At 43.4% G+C, this 13,152-nt stretch overlaps 2 protein-coding genes across 2 annotated transcripts; both read right to left on the bottom strand.

Annotated features, from left to right (window-relative positions):
• Nucleotides 1-332: 332 nt before the first annotated feature.
• On the bottom strand, nt 333-1,271 carry LOC104858229 (olfactory receptor 2L3). The gene has a single exon (XM_010618317.1). It carries the CDS (start codon nt 1,269-1,271, stop codon nt 333-335), a length of 939 nt encoding a protein of 312 aa, XP_010616619.1.
• Nucleotides 1,272-9,624: 8,353 nt separating this feature from the next.
• Nucleotides 9,625-10,563, bottom strand: LOC104858228 (olfactory receptor 2L3). Its single transcript, XM_010618316.1, has one exon. It carries the CDS (start codon nt 10,561-10,563, stop codon nt 9,625-9,627), a length of 939 nt encoding a protein of 312 aa, XP_010616618.1.
• Nucleotides 10,564-13,152: the final 2,589 nt, after the last annotated feature.

Raw genomic sequence — 13,152 nt, 5'->3', positions numbered from 1 at the left:
TCTTTTACTGCAAGATTTTTTAAATGTAAACATTCAACAAAGTTATTGACTATACCTCATGCTCTTAAGTCTAAAAAGTTTCCTGCATATTCCCTTTTCATTTCTCCATGTTTGCAAAATGTTCACTTCACAATCACGAAAGATATAGGCTAATTAAATTGTCAGAGGTCACTCAATATATAAAAATAAAAATAATGACTCAAAATATAAAACTGTTGTACCTAATATTAAAAGTTGTAAAACTTACAGATTCATGACACTTTGTGAGACATAGGCATTGAATATAGTTCTAGTGCTTACACAAAGATGAAACTGTCAGGGCAAAATTTTGCCTACGTTTTCTGAGAGCAGATTCTCTGAGCCACTCTCCACAGGGCCCCCAGCACCTCCTTGTTTCTCAGGCTGTAGATCACAGGGTTGAGCACTGGGGTGAGGATGGTGTAGAAGACGGCCAAGATCTTGTCTTCTGTGGGGGAGCGGAAGGACTTTGGGCGGAGATAAGTGTAAGCAAAGGGTGCAATGTAGAAAGTTACCACAGTAAGGTGGGTGCTACAGGTGGCATAGGCCTTCTTCCTGCCTTCCTGTGAGCGCATGTGGTAGACAGCAAGGAGCACTTTCCCATAGGAACCCAGGATGACCATGAAAGGGATCAGGAGAAAGCTGATGGTGCTAAAGAACACAGAATACTCATATACCCAGGTGTCCACACAGGCCAGAGTAACCATGGCTGTGATATCACAGAAGAAATGATTGATGGTTCTGGACCTGCAATAAGGGATGTGGAGGACATAGACTGTGTGAACACAGGAGTTGACAACACCCATGGCCCAGGATCCCAGGATCATCAGCACACACACTCTTCTGTTCATGCGGATGGGGTAGTGCAGAGGGAAGCAAATAGCCACATAGCGGTCATAGGACATTGACATCAGGAGCAGTCCTTCTGAACCTGCTAAAGTTAGGAAAAAGAAAATCTGCACCCCACACCCAAAGAAGGAGATGGACTTGTTCCCAAACAGGAAACCGGAAGCCATCTTGGGCACCGTGGTGCAGACGTAAATGAGGTCCATGAGGGAGAGCTGACTGAGCAGGAAGTACATGGGCTTGTGGAGCTCGGTGTCTAGAAGGATGAGCAGGACCATGCACAGATTGCCAGTCAGGGCCATCAGGAAGGTGGGGATGGTGAGAGAGAAGAGGAAAAGGCCAAGGCTGGATGGGGGAAACAGGCCCAGGAGGATGAAGTCAGTGGACGTCTGATTGTAATTTGCCATGGAGAATCAGTATGGTTCACGCTAAACACAGACATATTAGTGAATAGGTGTAGATCATTATCAAATTTGACAAATTCCATAGTACAATTCCTTCACGATTTACTCCTGATTTGCAAACATTTTGAAATGTGAGAATGAATATCTATTGATCATTAGCCACTCTAAATGTCCTAGTGTAACTAGCAAATGACTTATGCATAACTTCTATATCTTCGATAAAGAATCAATTTTGAAAAAGTATAAATGAAAATATTCCTATTTTATGAAACCTCCATTTATTACCTAAAAGTTTCATAAGATACCTCACAAGTTACAGCACCCTATTTGCATTATGAGTCCTCAAGATATGAAATGGTTCACTGCTTCATTCGGTTTCGTACCACATCCAAATCTCATTTATGTTCAATATTTATGCTAGAAAATCTTAAAAGAGTACTTCAATTTTGCTTTACATTATTGATAAATGTTAATACCCCACGAATGGTTTATTCTTTAACAGTCTTTCAGATTTAAATCTATAATCTTACTCCATAAACACTTATTTTAAGAAAATGCTGGTCCTTCTTTGATAGAGTTTAGCCAATTCTCCCATATAAAACTGCCTTTATGCATGGAATCACCATAGGATTTCTTTCTACATAAATCTACTATTTATGGTAATTGCCATGCACCTCATGTATAAAGTTGTACTGATTCATACTTTTTAGTTTCAGTGTTGAGCATGATATTTTTCTCTGAATTCTGTCCTCCACAGAAGTTTTACAGTGCTCTGAATTTCTGTGTGAGCACATCCCCATGGGATTGGGGCCCATTGAAAGATGCTCAGTACCTGTCATTGTTTGGAAGGGAGCTATTCTCATAGCTCTACCAGCAACACACCTGTTATCATTCAGGAAATGAAAATCACAATCATAATGAAACACAGTGTGCATTCAGTAGGAAAGCTTTCATTAATGAACCAAATAAAACAATTTATATTTTGCTGAATGTGTAGAGAAATTGGAAATCTTTCTGCATTTTTGTGAGTAATACAAATAGTTCGGACAGTATGGAAAGTGGTACACCAATTTCACAAAAATTGGACAAAATTTGAACATGATCAACTGATTCTGAGTTCTTTTAATAGCGATTTTCATAGGAGCCTAATTCACAATATCTGCTAAGGAGAAATGATTTAATCAACACAAGCCAGGAACACAGACAAATACTGTGCATTCTCAGTTCCATGCAGTACCCAGCAGGCACAAAGTGGCTAAGACCCAGAGAGGAAGGGGGTGCCCATGGCTGGTGAGTGGGGAGCAGCAGGGATGTTAAGGGTACAGTTTTAGCTCAGGGCAAAGGGTGAGCTCTGCAGGTGAGTGGTCCCAATAAATGCAGAACAGGGTGATAGTCCTCAGTTCAACAGAACAGGCCTCAAGGAAACGAATAACAGTGCATTTGGCCTCAATGTGTTTACCGTATTGTAAGGAGCTCTGTCCCTCCAATTTCCTTAATTTATTCTGTATGTGGATTCCCAATATGGATGAAGGCAAGTAGAGCTGTTTGCTGAGCGAGGTTAAAGTGATCTACATTGGATTATTGTTTGATGTGTTCAGACAGGCAAAGAAAATAATTAGTAGAAAAATTAGGGTTTTAAAATTCATTAGAAACAAAATGCAAGTAGACTGATGCACTTCTGGAGAATTTATGTAAGAATTAAATCCTCAGCCAGTGGAAACTGTGTTATTAGATATACTAAGGTGATGAACTCAATGCACTTTCTGACTCTTGATCCCACAGCAGTCCTGTCCATGGCACCCTGTCCATGAGAAGGGCAGTAATGCCTACCCACAGAGCCGGAAGAAACATGCAAGGCCACATGGGATCTGACGTTGGACACCTTGCCTCAGGGGTTCCAATCAGCAACTATGTTGTTATGTAGAATCCATGACAAATACTAAAACACAGCTCTGTATCATGTCATGTGCATAAAGTTCAAACGCTGTTCCTGATGGGAAAGAAGCCTCAGGTATCCAGCATTTGCTTCAATAACATAAAACAACATTTTTCTATTCATCTGCTCTTGTAGTCTTTGCTAGGTAAAATAAATTTGTAGAACTTATACGAAGCCCATTCCACATTTCCACTTACTTTACTTTCCTAGTATTCCCCTCAAACTGTGGACTGAGGCCATCAGCGGTGCTGACACCTAGAGCAGAGAAAGAGCAGGCAGCAGGAGCCTGAGGATGGAGGAGTCCATGGCTGAGAAGCAGCCGGCGTTGGGGCAGGATTCTGTCCTGCCTGAGAGGACGGCTGGAGGTATGGAGCTTAGTGATGAGGTGTATTGTTAAGCATATTGGTTAGAAATGATTTGAAGAACACAAGCTTGTGTAAATATATAAATAAAAATGTGTTTAAACATTTGAATATCAGGTCGAGTTATTCCTGAAATATGTTGAGAGAATAATCATAAATTGGCTCCACAATAAAATAATCAAAAATAAAATGAAATGAAAGTTGAAAAATGAATTGAAATAGAAATTTCCTAAAGAAGGTAAATTGAGAAAAAGTGCACATTTTCTTTAAGCTGAAATACATTGTCTTACTGTTTTCCAGTTACTGTCTTCGGCATCTTCTGTGTACCTTTTCTCACCTCTCAGGCTGGATCTCTGCAAGATCCCACAACACTCTAAATATCTTAACTAGAAAATGCTTTCAAGAAGGTGTCAATCTCAATTTATGTCCTACTCCCTGTGAATCAGCATTCCTACAGGAGGATTTGGAAGCACAGAAACAACAGATCTCTGGTATAACTCTGGGGACATATTCAGCATCGTGCCTGAAATTCCCCATGTGTTGCCCAGGCATGAAAGTGAACTCTGTTTTCCTCAATAGAAGTCATCGTTTAATTGCAGAAACCTATTTTCCTTGCACTTCTATTTAGAGTTGAAATGAAATACTCTTGATGGAATTTTTTAGGAATGTAGTATTAATAAAATATATAGATTTTCTCCATGTAACAGCCTTATCAGAGCAGGAATAAGCGAACACAGACATTTGACTCATCTGTGCCCAGAGAGGAATCAAGAGAAACAGCTGGGAACCTCGGAGCGGCGCCCCCGAGTGTCTGCACCGTGCAGTTTCCGCTGCAGCACAGGCTCTCCCACTCTGCTTCCTGTCAACAGAGGATTCTGAGAGACAGGAATTTACACATAATGCTGCTTTCAATGCATCTATTCTGATCGTTTTCAGAGGTGGAGCAAGCTAAATTCACCAAAAGTTCTCCTAAATTTTATTTGCGGTTCGTTTTCTAAGAAATCCTAGATTCAACTTTTAAAAGCCTCTAAAACGAGTGTCAAACATTTAAATACTAATAAACAGATAAATGTCTCAGGTTCATGACGCAGTCTGCCTGCTTCCTCAGCAATCTGCATCTGTTCTCTCTTCTCTCACTGCCTGAAGTACCCGAACGCCCCCGAGTGGCCATGCACTGACCCTGCCGCCGGTGCAGGGCTGAGCTCTGACCCTGACAAGGAAGTCGGTCCTCCTGACAAGGATTCGGTGTCATCTCTGTGGAAAGCCACCGCAGTCCTTGCGCACACCTGGCCATACCTGCTCCTGCCTGTCCACACCTCTAGGAGATGTTCTGCAGTGACCTCGGGACACTTGAATTCTCCACTCTGTGAGGGGGGTTCTGTGGACTCTCAGGTGCCAGAGAGGAGCCAAATGAGGAGAGGAGAGTTCTGCCAGTGTGTGGAGAGCTCACCTAGGTCCCCTTCTCTGTGAGCATTTCCACAGTAGATGCACTGAACAGCAAAGACTGCACAGAGGCTGAGATTATTCTGCTCACCTGGGAAGAAATGGCTTCACTACACGATGACATAATATTTATTTTCAATATCTTCCATGGTATAATGAACAATTGGGGGGACATAAAGAAGCCCATAGAATCTGGTGATATTTTGTCCATCTGAGTGTCCCTGACTTATATGCCTCCCCAAAGGTCCCCAGTGACACAGCAGCATTAATCCATAAGCAGGTAGTAGGAGGAAGACACCTCATCAATGTGCAGAACCCACTGCATGGAGCTCTTTGGAATGAAATCGGTCTCATTGTCCTACACTGCATGAGGTCACCACCTGAAGTTTAAGTTCAAACTTGTTCTAGATCTTTCCATTGACATTTAAGAAAGGTAGACTCTGGTGGGAATGTCACACTGAGTATTCCAGAAGTCAACCTGGAGGAAGACAGCTGCCTGTGAGGAGACACTGAGTGCACACTCGGTGGAGACCTGGTGTGAGACAGCGCTGCACAGGAACCGGGAGTGTAACGACTTCATCATGATCGCCATCATCCCGTGGGTGCAGTCATCAGTGTGAGAATAAATACAGCTGTGCTTCTCCAATGGTGAATAGTTCAAGTTGTTTTGTAAAGTATGCGGGCTTAGATCTCAATAAAGCATTAACCAAGACCTGCCATGTAAAGGTACAAGATCCCAATGATGAATGTAAGTGCACTGTATACCTAAAATTTACCATTAGACTCAATGAGGAAAAAGATAAAGCATTTTCATGTAACTAAAGTAGATATTACTACTATTATTTTGCTGAAACGTTGTCATCTGCACAGATATAAGAGTTAAGTGTATTGCAAAATTAAAGGCATAAAGAAAGAAGTGGATTTAAATAGACATGCACACAGCTACTGTTCATATGGTTCCTGGAATCTTTGCCAAAGTGTGTGTTCAGGTATAAAAATTGTGCATTTCTTCATTTAATCAGTCTCACTTTTTTTAAACTGCAAGAACTATTTCATATTTTCATATGGAAATGATCGTTATAATTTCCAGGTACTTGAGTGAATTAGAATGAATTCATAGGAATATACAACAAAAAGTAGGATGTAGTGTTAAGTTGACAAATGCTCAGATTCACTTATCACTCGAGAAAAACATCAAAGAACACAAGCGAAAAGCAAAACAAAACAGAATGTTAGAAGACAAAATTCATCCTCTACTATGAGTTTGGGTTTAGAGTAGAATTTACCTTTCTGTGTCCTTGAGCACACGGACAGCATATGTAGTACACTGTGTTCTCCTGGCTTTCACTCTGTCCAAAGGCACAGGGCACAGGCTCCTCACTGGATTCAAACTCAGTTTCTGTTGTCTGCACCTCATACCACGATGTCTGTTCTCAGTGGTACGAAAAATGCAGAAACTTATGCTCAAATTCAACTTCCACTCTGTTTCTGAAACTAAGTTATCACAAGCATATTCCAGAATTTCTCCTCCTAGTTAGTAACCAAAGAGATAGGTGGTACTGCTACCTCTTATTACCTCCACACATTGGAAAACTCCCTGACTTGATTACCTGTTGTGCTGCTGTGCTTTTGAGCTACTGGACAAAATACCTGACACCCACAGCTTAGAAGAGCAGTGTAGTTCAGCTCCTGCTTTCATGGTTAGCTGGTATCGACAGTAGCTGTGTAGCACAAGGACCAGGAGAAAGCAACTGCTCAGTCCACAGCGGGCAGGAGACTGAGAGCCAGGAAAGTGAGAAGGAGACACAGTCTCATGGTCTCTCCAACAGTGCCCACCTGAGGTAAACCCTTAGCCTTAGCAGCACCTCCCACCTGGAACTTCACCGGGTGTATCCTCAGATCAGTGATCACCCCCACGGCGGTCAGCTATCCAAAGCCTCAGGACCGAGTCCAGTTGACAAGGAGCCCACAGTCATAAGTGCACAAAGTCATGTTTCTCAGTGGACTTTTTGAGTATTTTCCTGACAAATGCCTTTCACTCCCCACCTGGCATTTCAGAGACCTCCAGGAGACTGGGAAGAAACCAGAACCCTTAGTAAAGAAGCTTAGGGCTGAGTCTAAGGACTGCCCTGTCCCTGGGGAAGGTGCACTGAGACTGACAGGAAGGCCAGTCACCGAGGACATGGCCTGGCCTGAGGCCAGTGTGAGGTTAGAGCGCTGCAGGCAGTGAGATCTCCGCAGGCTGCCCTGGGGAGGACCAGGCAGCCTCATCAGACATTTCCATGCTGTGCTGCTCTAGACTGTCATGGAGACTTCTTTGTCCACACTGTAACTCAGGGGCTGTGTGGCTGTGATGTGCCCACACATAGTCTTCATTTCCTATGTTTTTCATTGTGAGTGAAAGTGAATAAAATTACCTGCATAAATTAGAGTATGGAAATAGAAAATCTTTGAAATTTATATACATGCTACTCTACATTGTCCAATTATTTCCTTTGAAAAGTCCGTTGAATTATGAACAGTTTCATCACTTGAAAATAGATAATGAACATGATAAAACCATGGACATTGTAGGGGGTTATTCACAAAATATTCTGGGATTAATTTTTGTTATAAATAGAAGCGTTATTATGCTCATGAATTTCTAACTTCTAAGAAATCAATTACATGTTCTCTTCAGAAATGAAGTGTTGCATTAAATTTTTTGTGTAAGAGTTTAACAATATTTGAATTGTTCATATTCCAGACAGAAAGAACTTCTGAAGTGAAAATCCACACCCTGAATGCCCTGTCTTTGCAAGTTGAAGAGCCTCTCTGTTGCCCTCAGGAAAAGGCCATGGATGTTACAGCAGAGCCCACCTGGCCCTCCAGGCCCTGCAGGGACTGAACTTTGAGGAGGAGGAGGAGGTGAGAGACCTTGGAGGTGGACCCAGGGCCTGAGGAGGACTCCATGACCTGGGCTTTCTCAGTGGTGTCTCTGGCTCCCTGGGCCCTGTCCCGTGATGGGAGGAGGAGACACAGTTGGAGCTGAGTGTGTTAGACCTGGGGTGTTAATCTGACCAGGGCAGGGTGTCTCCTGGGAATGCAGGCTTGTGTGGGTGATATACAATGGGGTGGACAGGACACAGGAGGATCAGGGAGTCCCCTGAGCCCCAGTGTCCTGGAGATCTGGGGCGCTGTCCTCCTGAGGGTACTGTGCAGGGGCCAGGACCTTCACCTTCCCCACTGTAACCATGCAGTGATCATGGACGATGAGGGGACTGGGCTCAAACTGAAAGAATTCAGGAATCACAAATTAAGTAAAATAGAGGTGTTGCTCTCACTCATCTCTGAAAGTCTTCTTTTAGCGCACAGGAATTCCTCACTACAGCTCACAGCTCTGTAGATGAACAGTCACCCTCACTGATGTTTAAAGGAAGCTCATTCTGGGTCCCAAAGAGCAAGATTCAGGTGACAAACATTTCTGTACTGCAGTGGCACAGGCCATGGTTTAGACTGTCAGGAGTCTGAGGCAGGAGGAATTCCTGAGCCCAGGAACTAAGGGCTACCCTTGGAGAAGCAGTGACACCTTGTATGAGTAACAATGTGGAGGACCTGTGAAAGAAAGACAAACCATTTCTTTAGAGTGAATAGGATGCAAATGGATTTCTGTGATTTATGAATGGGTACCTCTGTGTTAGGTTATATTTCACTGAAGAATCAAGAGTTGACAGGGGCCAGGGGCCGGGGATGTAGCTCAGCGGTTTAGTGGCTTGCCTTGCAAGCACAAGGACCCAAGGTAGATCCCCGGTATGAAAAAAAAAAAAAAAAAAAAAAAAAAAAAAAAAAAAAAAAAGATATGTTTGGGCGGGGTATTTAGCTCACTGGTTGGAGTTGACAGATAACGTCCTATTTTTTTTTTCATGTGTTGTATTCCATTTTCTTCCAATGTAGTGCATTTAGGTGGGAATCTTGAATGGTAATGTTAATCAGTATTTAGAGTTGTGCTGTGTTGAGAACAGAGACCCTGTAGGTCAGCAGAAGACAGGAGGCAGAAGTGATGGTGAGGTAGAGAGAGTTTGGGTCTCTGTGTCATCACCCTGTGCCAGTGTGTGTTCCGGATGTGCAGGAGTGATTGGCAGGTGTAGGTGAGGATGTGAACTAAGAAAACTTTCCTGTATGCCTACTACACACGAGAAATTCAGTAACAGGATTTCAGTCACTTTTGGAGAGGTCAGCGTAAGAAAGAAGCAAGGAAAATGGGACAAGTGTGTTCCTAGGAGAGTGAGTCGTGTGAGGGGAGTTTGCAGGATGTGCGTTTTAGTATAATTTCAATAAATTAAATATTAAGCAAAGGTTACGATCACACAATATATTCAAAAGAACTGCAAAGTTTCCCACATTTTCCATTTCAATATCTATATAATAGTAAAATAGGGGACAAAAACTGCAGACTCTATATTTTTATTGGAAAACTGAGACAAAGTGAGTGAAATTGGATACACGAGAAATGATTTTATCATTTCGTGTCTCAAAACTTAAAAATCTTAAACCTTATTTCTAGTTTCTAAGGCCTCAGCATTAAGCATTGTTCTACTCACTATTCACTGCTCAATACACTGAATCAGAAATTTACCTACACTGTGGTCGGACGGAACCTCCCAGCCACTCTCCTCAGGGCCCCCAGCACCTCCTTGTTCCTCAGGCTGTAGATCACAGGGTTGAGCACTGGGGTGAGGATGGTGTAGAAGATGGCCACCAACTTGTCCACTGCTGGAGAACGGAGGGATTTGGGGCGGAGATAAGTGAAAACAAAAGGTACATAGAAGAAAGTCACCACGGTGAGGTGGGTGCTGCAGGTGGAATAGGCCTTCTTCCTGCCTTCCCGTGAGCGCATGCGGTAGACAGCAAGGAGCACTTTCCCATAGGAAGCCAGGATGACCAAGAAAGGAAACAGGAGAAAGAGGACACTGCTGAGAAACAAAGTGTACTCATAGACCCTGTTGTCCCCACAGGCCAGAGTCAGCATGGCTGGGATATCACAGTAGAAATGATCGATGGCCCTGGACCTGCAGTAAGGGATGTGGAGGACATAGAATGTGTGAGCACAGGAGTTGATAGCACCCATGGCCCAGGATCCCAGGATCATCAGCACACACACTCTTCTGTTCATGATGATGGGGTAGTGCAGAGGGAAGCAAATAGCCACATAACGGTCATAGGCCATAGACATCAGGATAGGTCCTTCTGAACCAGCTAAGGTCACAAAGAAGAAACATTGAACCCCACACCCAATGAAGGAAATAGACTTGTTTCCAAACAGGAAACCGGAAGCCATCTTGGGCACCGTCGTGCAGATGTAAATGAGGTCTATGAGGGAGAGCTGACTGAGCAGGAAGTACATGGGTGTGTGGAGCTGGGCGTCCAGGAGGATGAGCAGGACCATGCACAGGTTGCCAGTCAGGGCCATCAGGAAGATGGGGATGGTGAGAGTGAAGAGGAACAGGCCAAGGCTGGATGGGGGGAACAGGCCCAGGAGGATGAAGTCAGTGGAAGTCTGATTGTGATTTTCCATCTGGCATTCATTTCGATTTTCCTGTGATTGTCTGCAATGATGCAGTACAAATAAATAAGACATTATTTCAATTCATTACTTTGCCAGGGTTGACGTATTCAATTGTTATAGCTGTTTAATAAAAATCAATTTTTGAAAACTTACTTCTATTTGATGCCTCACACATTCACCTGAAGATGGCAAAGATATTTTAACAAAATGTAATAAATCTGTGAATTTATCAAAACAACATATTTCTCTTGTGCCTTTATTCAAACTCTGTTTGTTCCCTTACAAAATCATTTGTCCTCAAGAAGAAATCTTCCATGAAAGGTGCACATATTTCAGTAAATGGAACTATGTCAGTTTTAGATCCACATTTTCAATTCATGTTAATGATCCTGAGTGATGTGTTTACTTTCTGTTTGAGGCATATTGTTTTTATGAATTTTTAAAATTTACTTAATAAATTTTAGTTCAATCCAATAGAAATTCAATGAGGAATTGAAAGAGAAACTTTTGAAGGAATACAATCATAAAAAAACAAGAAACAAAAAACCCAAGAGAATTTTCTGCTGGGTTTTCCTTGCAGCTGACTTCCTCTGTTTTCCTGCTGGGCAAATGGTCCTAATGACCTAGAGCATTGCAGAGGGAAGATTCCTAATCCCCAACAAGCAGAAATCTTACAACTCTGGGGCAGATCAGCTCTCCCAGGACAGGGAAGGCACTGGCTCCAAGCACAGGTGCCTGGGCCGTGAACATCTGACCATGCTGTGTCTGCACGTCCACCTATGACAATGAAGTCAAATGCAGGTGTGTGAGTTTACAGTCTCATGAAACTGAAGCCAAGTGACCCCAAAAATGTCCAGTTTAGGACAATCAAGCAACATTCTTCAGTGTCCTGGAACTGAGTCCTTCATAAGAGGCCTCTGTCCTTCAAGTGGTTTTATACCAGTTTCTAATGAAAAAGAGATAATCATGCCATTCCTTGGATGGTTTTATTATATATCATGATAGTCTGTCCGCATGGATGAACAGTTTCTGTTTTCAGCCACATAGAAAGACACAGAAATAAGACAGAGAACATTTTTCAGGTTTGAAGGGATTTGGAGAGCACAGTGAGGACACAGTTACTGTGTCCTTCTAAGCCATAAATAAACAGCAAGCCCACAAGACCTTATCGACATCACTGCAGGAGGAAATAAGCCTGAGCCAGGTTTCCTGAGAGAAGAGGAGCAAAGCACAGGGCCTCGTTCTGCAGACCTGTGTCAGGCTGGGTGGTTCCACATGTCCCTGTGTCCCTGTCCCATCCTGCACCCACTGCACACCAGGCCCTGTTCAGCAGTCAGTGCAAAAGCTCTTCCCACTAGGAAAGGGCAGCACCTGTGCCTGAATCTCCACATCCACTTCATCTCTGAACTGCTCCTTTCCCACACAGACTCCTGCACATATTCGCTAAGTTAGACTAGGTGTGGAGTTAGGTATGGGACAGGGGGTCACATTGGGATCCTTTCCACTGCAGACAGCGATCAGCATGGCCAACGGGGTCTGTCAAGGGATCCACATCTGCTCCAGGACCTCCTGGGCCTGCAGGAAATATTCCTACTTCCAGGGATCCTCATGCACCTCACCAGGGTCAGACTCAGAAAGGTTCAAATTGTCCCCACAGTTTCCCTGCCCAGGAGGTGAGCACAGGTCTGGACCTGATGCCCCTGTTCTTCCTACATTTAATGAAGACCATTTCATGGGAAGCATGGATTCTCCGATAAATATCTAGTGCGTTTAATACTCAGGGAAATCTCACAATTTAAATAATTTGAGTTCATGTATAATTTTAATTTATATCGTACGTATAGTGTTATTTAAAGCAGGCATAATTTCAAGAAGGGAGGAGAAGTGAATGAATACCACAGCCTTGCTGTATTTATATATCAAGAAAGATAATTTATAGATAACATCAGCCATTCTCTGGGTCTATCTATCTCACTATGAACTCATTCAGCCTTGCTGTATTTATATATCAAGAAAGATAATTTATAGATAACATCAGCCATTCTCTGGGTTTATCTGTCTCACTATGAACTCAACCCCGGGTCCTCCAGTTATCAGCCTAGTCAGTTGTGTTCATCCACACACCCACTTCCCCAACCTAGAGTACCTCTGAAGAAAGCAAAGATGCCATCCACATCGTGTCATCCACAACTAATTCAGATTAAAATGCTGTCTTGTTTTAAAAAAAAAGTCTACTTGTAATCCCTGCTACTCCGGAATTTTCTTAGTTTAAGTGCCTTCTGCAGAGTATGGACTCCCCAGGAGCTGCACACAGATGCACCTAGAGTCCCAGCTCTCTCCTCTCCTCTCTCAGGTCAGAGGCGGCCCGCCTGGCCAGGCCCCTGGAGCAGAGCTCCTCAAGCCTCCCAGAGCATCCACAGCCCTCACCTACCTCAGATCCAGCTCTGTATTGACCCCAGAGCTTGAGTGCTGCTCTCCTGACCTAGTGCTTAGAGGACCAGGAGCTCCTGGGAAAGGCCTGGGAGACCTGGACCTCAGGGGCTGCTCAGGCAGCATGCTGAGCCTGTGCCAGGGGAGGGAGTAGCCCGCGGGTGCTCA

This window comes from Fukomys damarensis, unplaced genomic scaffold (assembly GCF_012274545.1).
Source record: "Fukomys damarensis isolate Sample0158 unplaced genomic scaffold, DMR_v1.0_HiC HiC_scaffold_3, whole genome shotgun sequence".
NCBI classification, from domain to species: Eukaryota; Metazoa; Chordata; class Mammalia; order Rodentia; family Bathyergidae; genus Fukomys; species Fukomys damarensis.
Note: the sequence above shows the minus strand (reverse complement) of the source record. Positions and strands in the feature narration are given on the sequence as shown.